Genomic DNA, 12,222 nt, shown 5'->3' with positions numbered 1-12,222 from the left:
GGGTACTCATTTCAATATGTTCTCTATCTATACTACCAGCTGCATGACTTTCCTTTGTTGCATAGAATTACTAAGCAGTGACTGTGGAAATGGGGAAAATACAGCACACAAATCTGACAAAAGAAGTGTGATGGGGAAAAGAAAATGAAATGTCACTTTGTTATGGAAAATATAAAAATTACTAATGACTACATGGAAAGATATTCAAAGAAATTATTTATTAGCAAAAGTCAATCAGTACCACAATGAAATAACACTTTTTACCCACTCTAATGGATAAAATGCAAGGGTTGGCAATACCAAGTGTTGGCAAGAATATGATTCAACTTAAAAATTCATAGTAATACTTTGCTGGTAGGAAGGTAAACTTGTAGAACTATTTGGAAGACATTTAGGCAGTGCCTCATAAAGCTCAACATCCAGTGACCCAACAATTCTATGTCTGGGATTTTACTCAAGAGAAATAAAAGTTTATATTAAAATCAACACAAAGTTCATAGCTTTATTTAGTAAGAGCAAAGCCTGAAAACGATACAAATGTCCATTGAGAGGTAAATGGTTAAGCAAAGTCTTTTCTATTCATATGGTGGAATATTAGTTAGCAATAAGAGATGATAAACTACTGATGCATGCAATACCATGCCTGAATCTCAAACACATTATTGGAGCAAAATCAACCAGATACAAAAGAGGGCATACAAAGGGATTCCATTTATAAGGCATTTGTTTCACAGAACGGACAAATCTTGTTAATGTTGTGGGGAGCTTGTTCCATCAGCTTATGGTAACCTGTTATAAAACTTTCAGGGTTTCATTGAGCCAGTTAAACACAGCAACTATTAGAAATCAAGTTGTATAAATTTACAATTAGGTAATATACAATGAACACTTAAAATTTATCAGTTCTTACCTATGTTGAGTTTATTCATTTACATTTATTTGAAAGATGGAAATAGTGTTTATGTGTGCTTAGACACTCAGTTGTGTCCAACTCTTTGTGACCCCATGGACTGTAGCCTGCCAGGCTCCTTTGTCCATGGGGATTCTCTAGGCAAGAATACTGGAGTAGGTTGCCATGCCCTTCTCCAGGGAAATCTTCCCAACCCAGGGATCAAATCCAAGTCTCTTGCATTGCAGGTGGTTTCTTTACTATCTGAGCCACCAGGGGAAGCTCACCATAATGTATGCTGCTGCTAAGTCGCTTCAGTCATGTCCGACTCTGTATGACCCCATAGATGGCAGCCCACGAGGCTCTGCCATCCCTGGGATTCTCCAGGCAAGAACACTGGAGTGGGTACCATAATGTATAATAGTATGCTAATTCATGTTTCTTTCCAAATTTGCATTCAGTGAAGTTAACCTTGATAGTTTAAAATCAGCCATGTTATCATAGTAGGCGTATTTATGCTATCAAAATTGACAAACTTTACAAAATAAGTTTTTTTTTTTTTTGAGACAATTTTTAAACCAGCACACCCTTGAATCTAGTTTGTAGTGACAGAAATCAGTAAGATCATTGGGAAGGTAATAGATGGTATTACCTAGTAAGGGATCTAAGAACTTTTGCTTTATAGAAATATCCTCATTCTTGTTAGGAATATGGTTAAATGAGTGTATAATTTGTCAAAACTGATAAGAACAAGGAGGGCATATGTAAGAGCAGTGGTGTAGAAATAAAATAAATAACAAGAGAAGTGTAGGTTACTGGAGATTTACCCAGATGTGCCTAGAACACTGAAAGTGCAGCTGGTTTGGTAAGGCATAGCATCTAGGAAACATAAATATTAATATATGCTTTTTTTAAAAAAGTGTGGGAACTAGTCAGATTCCTCATTAGAAAATGAGATCCCCCAGAGATGATTAAGCACATGAACTTATGACCCAATTTTTGCTAGCATTCTGCTTAAAGATATATCCATTACTTGTGATACTTTTCTTCATAGGTCAACAGCTAGGTAAGCAGACTTAGTTTTCAGAGCTAGGCTTGAATCCAAGAGAGGAAATACATTTTAAAATAATTCAATAAAATATTAGAAGAGAGAGTAATGGCAAAATCCTAGTCACTTCAAACAAAGGATGAGAGATTTAGTTAGATTCCAAGGGAAATTAGACAAGCCCATATTCATTCCTAAAATACAAGGAATTCAATGAGAAAAATAATGCCCCACAATATTTTCATGCTGAGGCTATTTGTATAATGCTAGCTCTGAGATTGCAAAGATGGTAGGAGCTAGATTCTCAGTTAAACTTGTCATTGATTAAAGCAAAAATGGTAAATTAGGTAGGACTGATATTTTTTCTTGAATGGTAGTTATTACTTTGAAGGCACTCAATGAACCACACCCCCTATATTCATGCCTTTGTAGTCTTCACCCACATTATTTTCTGAGTTGACCATATAACCAATGTGGGTCAAGAAACATAAGCATGCCTGATGAATGTTAAGGCTGGGTAAGGGCTGACATGTTGGTGTTTGTATACTTAGAATGCTCCTTCGTGGAACTAAACCATTTTGATGTACTTCCTTGAAGTCGTGTGGTGAGGCCCTGTGCAGGAGCGCTGAGGCTACTCATTAATGATTTCAGCCAGTCTCCCAGCTGCCAGCCTTATGAGTAAAGCCATATTTACTTTTTTAGTCATCCTGACACCCCGTTAGACACCATATGAACCTGATTGACACACCAACTCCTGGAAATAAATGATTTCTGTTATTTAATGCCATTGCTTTCTGATGATATGTTAATTCAGCAGTATAAAACACAAATGATATATCCCTATTTTTGTCTTATTTTTATCCTTAATGCTTTATTGATACGTCTATCATCATTCAGATAGTGTACAGTGTGAAAAATATTAAGAAATGATTTACCTAAGACTGTGAACAATATTTTTAATATTCACTCCATTTCAGTTTATATTTTAGGAAAAAAATATTGACTCTAAGGGCAAGATTGAACAATTTCATACAGGCATTTCCTATAGCAGCAATGTATTGACTCTAAAAACACATATTGCACAACTTTCTACAGGTTGGGAAATAGTTTTCTTTAGAGCTCTACAAATGAATGTTTCTCAATTGAAAGAAACATTTGTTGTGAATTAGTGTTTATTTAACTTATATGAAGAGTACATCATGAGAAACACTGGGCTGGAAGAAGCACAAGCTAGAATCAAGATTGCTGGGAGAAATATCAATAACCTCAGATATGCAGATGACACCACACTTATGGCAGAAAGTGAAGAAGAACTAAAGAGCCTCTTGATGAAAGTGAAAGAGGAGAGTGAAAAAGTTGGCTTAAAGCTCAACATTCAGAAAACAAAGATCATGGCATCCTGTCCCATCACTTCATGGAAAATAGATGGGGAAACAGTGGCTGACTTTATTTTTGGGGGCTCCAAAATTACTGCAGATGGTGATTGCAACCATGAAATTAAAAGATGCTTACTCCTTGGAAGGAAAGTTATAACCAACCTAGACAGCATATTAAAAAGCAGAGACATTACTTTGCCAACAAAGGTCTGTCTATTCAAGGCTATGGTTTTTCCAGTGGTCATGAATGGATGTGAGGGTTGAACTATAAAGAAAGCTGAGCGCTTAAGAATTGATGCTTTTGAATTGTCATGTTGGAGAAGACTCTTGAGAGTCCCTTGAACTGCAAGGGGATCCAACCCAGTCCCTCCTAAAGGAGATCAGTCCTGGGTGTTCATTGGAAGGACTGATGCTGAATCTGAAACTCCAATACTTTGGCCACGTGATGCGAAGAGCTTACTCATTTGAAAAGACCCTGATGCTGGGAAAGATTGAGGGCAGGAGAAGAGGGGGATGACTGAGGATGAGATGGTTGGATGGCATCACCGACTCGATGGACATGGGTTTGGGTAGGCTCCGGGAGTTGGTGAAGGACAGGGAGGCTTGGTGTGCTACAGTTCATGGGGTCGCAAAGAGTTGGACATGACTGAGAGACTGAACTGAACTGAACTGTGCGAAAATGCAAACATTTTAGAAAGAGACACCCCCTCCCCTTAGGCTTAATCTATTATATTTTGAGACAATCAAATACACATTAATATCAATGATATTAATAAAATACACTTTAGAAACTCTCATGTGTTTGATTCATGTGACTTATGTAGAGCTGTATTGTAGAATACCGATTAAATGCATATTGTGTTGAACTACAATCCTTGATTTGTATCTTTGCTCTGCTCTTATGAGTTGTGTGACCTCAAATTATGTAATCTCTCTGTATCTGATTTCTCTTATCTATGAAATGGTAATAAGGGTTGTACATAATATATATAGGGTTATGACGAATTAAAAAAAAGTTAGCATGAGGGAACTTCTTACAGTAGTAAGCACATAAAATGTACAATATATTACACATACTTCAAAATTACATGTGATATGTGCAAACATTTTGATGACTGTAGGACCACTAAAGGTTAATTGCAGAGACTGACACATTTATAAACCCTACAATCCATTAGAAAACTGGGAGAGAAAATCTTCTTAAAAAGAAAGGTAAATTAACTCAGAACCTCACAAGCAATGATATTAATTTAATATAATTTAAAAATGCAAATAATCTGATTAACATGAACTATAAAAAACTTAGTATCTGTTTTTCAGAAAGGGATATTATTCTGAAGTAGGCATTTTATTCGTGGAATGGATTGTTAGCTTATTGCCTAGGAGTTAACAGCTTTTAAATTAAATATTTTGGTTTTAATAAAATTTTATTTGTAGTATATCCCAGTTAAATATGGGGAATGTAAAATTTTGATTTCACTTTGTTTTACCCTCAGTAGGTCTTACTGTGAACAAATTTCTTCAGATCACCATTCTTAAGTATATATTATCTCTTCAAACTGAAATAAATGGATTGCAATTTATTAGAAAAATTATATATAATACAGTGTATACCAAAATTTATTAAATAAAAAGTTGAAGTTATAATTTGAATATTATTATAATAGTGGAAGAATTATTTTGTTTAGCAATGGACCAAATTACATTTACTCCTATTTAAAGCTATAAATATAAACCTGTACACATGATAGACTATTTAACATACTTTCCTGTTGAAGGGCTTTCTTGAGCATCTGGCTTTTTAAATTCAGATAAATATCCCTTGAATTATTTTGTGTACCTCTCAGGGTTTGGTCTCTTTTCATACACACAGGAAAAATATTAGGAAACAGCTGGCAATAATGAAAGCAGAAAACAGAAACTGGAGATGGAAAAGACCCATTAAAACTAGTGCTTTGTTCCCTGACACTGCAGGGAATGTAACTGATCAAGGATGAAAAGCAGAAAGAGAAGCAGGACAGGGTGGAGATAATAAAGGTTTACACAAAGCCCAGTCAGCTGGTAAAGTATTCAATATGGCACACTCCAGAGCTGAAACCCATGTTCATACAGGTTGATTGGCATTACAGACTTCAGGGATCTAAGCCACCACTGGAGCCGGGATTAGAGAACATTTTAGCTTTAGGTTTTTAAGACATGCTGGTTTCACTTTCAGGCAGAAATAATCCCTCTGAAACTCTACTGGAGGAAATGTTCAGGATGTTAATTCATTTGGATATACCCATGTATTTATTTTCAAACATTTGGGCAAAGAACGGAACTAGAAAGTCACTAAATCTTTATCATTCAGATATTTTACTAAAATAGAGGCACTTAAACAATAATTTTCTTGTTTTCATTCTTTAAAATTATTCAAATTGCACACATTTTAAAGGGTCACCAGAGGATTCATTTATACCATCTATTTATTTTCTTTAACTTAGAGTTCTCAAAGAAGATTGTACAAATTTTCTAACTGCTAACTCAAACTGCCCTTTATTATATAACCCAATAAATACTTTCAAATAACTATTATGAGTACAGCACTGTGTTATGAGCTAGGAATACACAATGACTAGAACAGAAATTGAACCTACCCACACTATATTTAAAATATAGGTGTAAAGAAAATAAAACCAGTGATAAAAACAAAGTGTTGTAAATATAATGACATACAGGGAGTGAGAAAACTCTAGGAAGATCTAGTCTAGTTAAGAGTAGGTCTCCGTGAGTGAGTCATCAACCAACACATAGGCTTATTTTTTAAGACTTAACTTGGTAAGTAATCAAAGCTGTTTCTGGAACATAGTAAGAGCTCACTGAATGTTTATTTGTATTAGTATGACTATTCGTCAAGCTTTGAACCATTTATAAAGAGGGAGATTTTGATGGGCACATTAGAATAGTTTTAAGAAGGGGGAATCTAATATTTTCACTTGGCTCCCAAAGGTTGTGCTTAAAATAACATGCAATATCTTCATTTAGAAGGTAGGAAGGGCATATGCAATTTTCAATCCCAAACTTACCACTTTGGTATGTATGAATACATTACATGCCCTTTGTATGTGTGTGTTAGTTGCAAAGTTGTGTCCGACTCTTTGTGACCCCATGGACTGTAGTTCACCAGGCTCCTCTGTCCATGGAATTCTGTCCATGGAACTCTGTCCATGGAATTCTCCAGGCAAGAATACTGGAGTGGGTAGCCATTCCCTTCTCATGGGGATCTTCCCAACCCAGGGATCAAACCCAGGTTTCCTGGATTGCAGACAGATTCTTTACCATCTGAGCCACCACAAATGTGTTGCTAGGGTTCCTGAATTATACTTTTTAATGTAATTTCTCATGCATCTTTAGCTACCTCCTATTGGTCTCTTTGAATCTTAACAGATGAAGCACTCTCTGTAAACCATTTCCTGGATTCTTTACTACTCTTCTTGGTGAATTTACTCAACATTTCATTTTAGAGAGCATCACTAAAACATCCTGTGATGTTGCATCTGGCCGGCATTTTGTTTCAACTGCAGCCATCAGAAAGGCACACTCAAAAACTAAATTACCAGAGCTAGCAGAACCAATATTGCATTTTAGACATTAATTTAAAAATCACAGTTTTAGAAAGCTATAACCTGATATTATTAATTTAATATCTATCTGAGGCATATGAAGAGACATACTCTTTTTTTCTTTTTTTCCTTAAATACTAAAGTCCCAGAGGTAGATAGCTGATGGTCTAGGAATACAAAATGAGTATTACATGCATGGGCCTATAATTAAAATTAAGGAGGGGATCCATTTACCCAATTAATCTCAAAGGCAAATGAAGACCAGTGCTTATGTTTCATCATAAGTCTACTTCTCAAATCTAATTCAAAAGGCTTATTCTGTGAAAATGAAATATTTATGTTTTTAAAAGAAAAAAATGGTAAGTTAAATAGGATAGCTCCAGTTATGGAAATGAGCCAATTAAATCTCATATCTTACTAGGGCCCAATCATGTTTGTTATCTAAGACTAATTATATTAATGAAACTGTTAAAACATAATTTAGATTATCACAATATAGTCTTTGATGATTTAATTGAGTTATTATTATTTTATGATTTAATGGAATGTTCAGGAATGACCTATAAAATTATATCACTCTGTGCTTCAAAAAGAAATACCTCCATGATGATAACAGAGCATCTGGGTATAATAAAATGGTTCAACCCAATCTGCTTTGGTAGCTGCATGCATTTGATTTTATTAAAATATCAAAATGTATTTTCCATATTCTGATGCATGAGTGATTAAGGATGAGAAAGGAGAGATTTTTGTTCATTAGGTTAAATTATAGATATGGGGGAAAGTTTCATTGAAAGGAAGTAGTTGTAAAAGTTGTCTGATTGATTTCTTAAAAATGTATTCAGATAATTTAATTTAATTTATTAATAATTTAATAATATTATTATATAATATATATTATATTAATAATAATATTAATAAAAATTAACAAATAATTTAATTTGTTTAAAAATACTACCTTTTTATATTGTTAAATGGTATTCTCTGAATTGTTATTTTTAGTCTTGTGAATTAATTCAATCTCCTGCAAGAGATACTAGAGATTATTAATATCTCTAGTTTAATAATTAAATAATTTAACATGAATGCTTTACTTTTTTACTTAGTTCAACTTTTCAGAAGCTTCATTGAGGTTATGGGCTGTTGGGCTTAATAACTACCCTCTAGTATGGAAAATCCCATGGACGGAGGAGCCTGGTGAGCCGCAGTCCATGGGGTCGCTAAGAGTAGGACAAGACTCAGCTACTTCACTTTCACTTTTCACTTTCATGCATTGGAGAAGGAAATGGCAACCCACTCCAGTGTTCTTGCCTGGAGAGTCCCAGGGACGGCGGAGCCTTGGTGGGCTGCCGTCTATGGGGTCTCACAGAGTCAGACACGACTGAAGTGACTTAGCAGCAGCAGCAACAGCATTCATACTTCTTACTATTTGGAAGCATGCCTTCTTCCTCTGTACGTTCTGTTATCAGATACCATCAGTGTAGTGTTGTCTCTGTTTGGTGGCCATTCTACAATGAAATGCATTTATTCAGAGGTTAGCCTAAACTCAATGGAGGATTGGCTGGAGGGAAAGTGGTAATTTTCTCTATAATGAAGGAAATGCCTTTTCAGGGAAAGACTGCTTTCTGTAGCAAGAGAGACCAAGTGGAAAGTGTTGCAGAGATGTTTTGGAGTCTGGGATACTTAGAGCTCTCTAAAACCTCTCAAAGTTTTATTTTTTAATTAAAAAAAATTTTTTTAATTAGAGGCTAATTACTTTACAATATTGTATTGGTTTTGCCATACATCAGCATGCATCTGCCACGGGTGTACCCGTGTTCCCAATCCTGAACCCCCCTCCCACCTCCCTACCCATACCATCCCTCTGGGTCATCCCAGTGCACCAGCCCCAAGCATCCTGTATCCTGCATTGAACCTGGACTGGCAATTCGTTTCTTATATGACATTATACATGTTTCAAGTTTTATGTGAGGGATGGACATGTTCTGATTATTACTTCTCCTCGTTTGACAACTGTCTTTCTTAGTAAATCAAAATTTGTATGCCTCTATCTTTCTTCTTTTGAGTTGGATTTCTTACAAGAGAAACTTACAAGAGAAACTGTCTTACAAAGACAATTGCACTGAAAAACAAATTACACTGGAACCACACCAGTGGAGTTTCAGAAATGTATTCACTAACATTCTTGTTGAATTTCCTCAAGCATGCCATCTTGAAACCCCTGCGTCCATCAGCCTCCTTTTACATATTTGATTTAAGTTTCTGTAACTCTCCTTCTTACATTTTACCATTCAAGAGTGCTACACAACTTACAGTTCATAATTATGCTAGGATTTCTCATTCATTCTTAACAAATTGTATGTCCTATAATGTTATTCTACCTTTGACCATGTGGCAAAATTCTGATTAATTCATCAAGAGACTCAATGGCTGCCTTTTTTGTTGAGTCATCTCTGACCTCCCAAGCACTCAAGTGATCTTTCCTCTACATTATATAGTAACAACACGATTTACCATTTAAAATTGTATTATTTTTGTTAACTTTTTAAAATGTCTATCATTTTTAGATTTGAGTTCTTCAAAGTTGGAAGCAAGGAATGAGTTGTCTTTTTTTTTTTTTTAAAAACTTACATCTTTAGCCTGAGCAAATTACCTGCACTTTAGTACATATGCCCAATAGTATTTTGTTGAATGAAGGAACAGAAGATAAAGTGGAAACTTAATATTATTTTCTCCAAAAGGAAGTTCCATTGTCTTATATAGGCATATGTCTTAGAACCATTCTTAGAACTCTTATTTTTGTTGTTATTTTATCCTCATTGTCATTATGACAATCATGTTTTAGGCAATTGATATTAAATAGTAATTTAATAGTTATTGACAATATCACATGAGAATTACTGTACACATTACATGAGTGTTACTGTCTTTATAATTTGAAATACTAAAACATATACCAGCATTTTTATACCCCAAAATACATCATGGTGCTGATCTGATCACAAGAAGCAAAATATTAATACACATCTTGAAATAAGAGCAATATTGAGGAAGTTCTGAAAATAGGTGTTCTCAAAGAGAAGTTTTGCTGATATCTTACCTTCTCAAAGTCATGGTAGGCCATGTTCTTGACCTTAAAATAAATTCTGTCTGGTATATCTGAGTGTCAAAAGCAGAACTCAGCTTTCTACATCCCAAGAATTACATTCTGGCCTGGAGAATCTCATGCACAGAGGAGCCTGGTGGGCTACAGTCCATGGGGTTGCAGAGTTAGACATGACTGAGCAACTAACAAGAATTGCATTAATTATTGATTTATTTTAAGAATTAATGCTTGTCTTTTCTAGACTAGCTTATGGGTTACTTATAGGAAGAGATTGTTTTAGTGCTCTTAGAATTTCTCATAATGTTTAATACTGCCAAGTGATAAAGAAATTTAAAAAATGATCACATTGTAGGAATTACATTTTATTTTCTACTCTTGTATTCTTGATCTTATTCAGGTGTTCTCAAATAATGCTTTTATTTGAAGAACCTAACTATCTCACTATGTAAGTTATTTTGCCTATGAATAAATTTCCTGAAAGATGTATAATTTAATAACATCTGAAAATGAGTCTAAATACTCCATAACTGCATTCTTCCTGCCTGTTTTTCTTCTGTTTGAGTGCTATTTGACAAATTTAAGGATTTCCCTGGTGACTCAGATGGTAAAGAATCCACCTGCAATGCAGGAGACCTGGGTTCGATCCCTGGGATGGGAAAATCCCCTGGAGGAGGGCATGGCAACGCACTCCAGTATTCTTGCCTGGAGAATCCCCATGTACAGAGGAGCCTGGCTAGCTACAGTCCAGGGGTCACAAAGAATCAGACACAACAGAGCAACTAAGCATGGACTACTTTAAAAACTTATAGCTAAAACTCTCGGCATCCTTACCTCAACTAATTCTTCTGACCAAGTTGTTTCCTAAAGTTGACCCACCTAAATCCTGGGTTTAAAAGAGGTAATTGCAAAATGGTCAAGATTGTAAAATATAGGTTAAAATTGCCTGCAGTTAAATTCTAGTTCTACCTCTAGGTGTATAACCGGAATAAATTGCTGAATGTTTCTAAGCCTAATTTCCTAATCTGTACAATAGGAGCAATAAAAATTTCTTACGTCTGAGGCTGATGAGGTTGAATAGTATGATGCATGTAACGCATTTAGAACTATTCCTGGTACAGCGAGACTCTGTCTTACTTGTGAACATCAATTCAGTTCAGTTCAGTCACTCAGTCATGTCCGACTCTTTGTGACCCCATAATCACAGCACGCCAGGCCTCCCTATCCATCACCAACTCCTGGAGTTCACTCAGACTCATGTCCATCGAGTTGGTGATGCCATCCAACCATCTCATCCTCTGTCGTCCCCTTCTCCTCCTGCCCCCAATCCCTCCCAGCATCAGTCTTTTCCAATGAGTCAGCTCTTTGCATGAGGTGGCCAAAGTATTGGAGTTTCAGCTTTAGCACCAGTCCTTCCAATGAACACCCAGGACTGATCTCCTTTAGAATGGACTGGTTAGATCTCCTTGCAGTCCAGGGGATTCCCAAGAGTCTTCTCCAACATCACAGTTCAAAAGCATAAATTCTTTGGCGCTCAGCTTTCTTCACAGTTCAACTTTCACATCCATACGTGACTACTGGAAAAACCATAGCCTTGACTAGATGGATCTTTGTTAGCAAAGTAATGTCTCTGCTTTTTAATATGCTGTCTAGGTTGGTCATAGCTTTCCTTCCAAGGAGTAAGCATCTTTTAATTTCATGGCTGCAATCACCATCTGCAGTGATTTTGGAGCCTCCAAAAATAAAGTCAGCTACTGTTTCCACTGTTTCTCCATCTGTTTCCCATGAAGTGATCACATTCAAATGCCTCGTTGTTCTGAGACCTGTGCCTAAGCCACTTCATGTTGGTAAATGTCCCTTCTCACTACACTTTCCTTCAAAAACCTGGGCTTCGACTACCCAAGACCCTGAATGTCTATTGTCTTGAACTGTTTTTGTGTTGCTTATTCTTGAACTGCTGTTATTTCGGGTAATGGTATTTACCTTTCTTCTTCTCATTTAGTTAGCTTTTGCTTTAGTCAGTGTTTTAAAACTCAGAAGACTATCATGTACTCTATAGATGACACATTCAAACCTTCAGTAAATGAAGTTTCAGCTATGTCCCATGCATGAATTTAAATATTTAACTGTGTATGTCTAATGCCATTAAACAAATAATTCATGACCTGAGGACAAGGTCAGTTTCATTCATCCTACACTTTTATCCT

General features: G+C 35.7%; 1 protein-coding gene across 1 annotated transcript in view; it reads right to left on the bottom strand.

Moving 5' to 3' along the window:
• The window catches only part of LOC102393518 (histone H2B type 2-E-like), a 118,085-nt gene extending 108,049 nt beyond the window's left edge, over nucleotides 1-10,036 (bottom strand). The window contains exon 1 of the mRNA XM_044941966.1: nucleotides 10,013-10,036. Coding sequence (XP_044797901.1) covers nucleotides 10,013-10,036 — 24 coding nt within the window. The remainder of the gene's footprint in view (nucleotides 1-10,012) is intronic.
• Nucleotides 10,037-12,222: the final 2,186 nt, after the last annotated feature.

Source organism: Bubalus bubalis, chromosome 4 (assembly GCF_019923935.1).
Source record: "Bubalus bubalis isolate 160015118507 breed Murrah chromosome 4, NDDB_SH_1, whole genome shotgun sequence".
Lineage (NCBI taxonomy): Eukaryota > Metazoa > Chordata > Mammalia > Artiodactyla > Bovidae > Bubalus > Bubalus bubalis.
The sequence above is the reverse complement of the archived record's forward strand: the minus strand, read 5'-3'. Positions and strand labels throughout refer to the sequence as shown.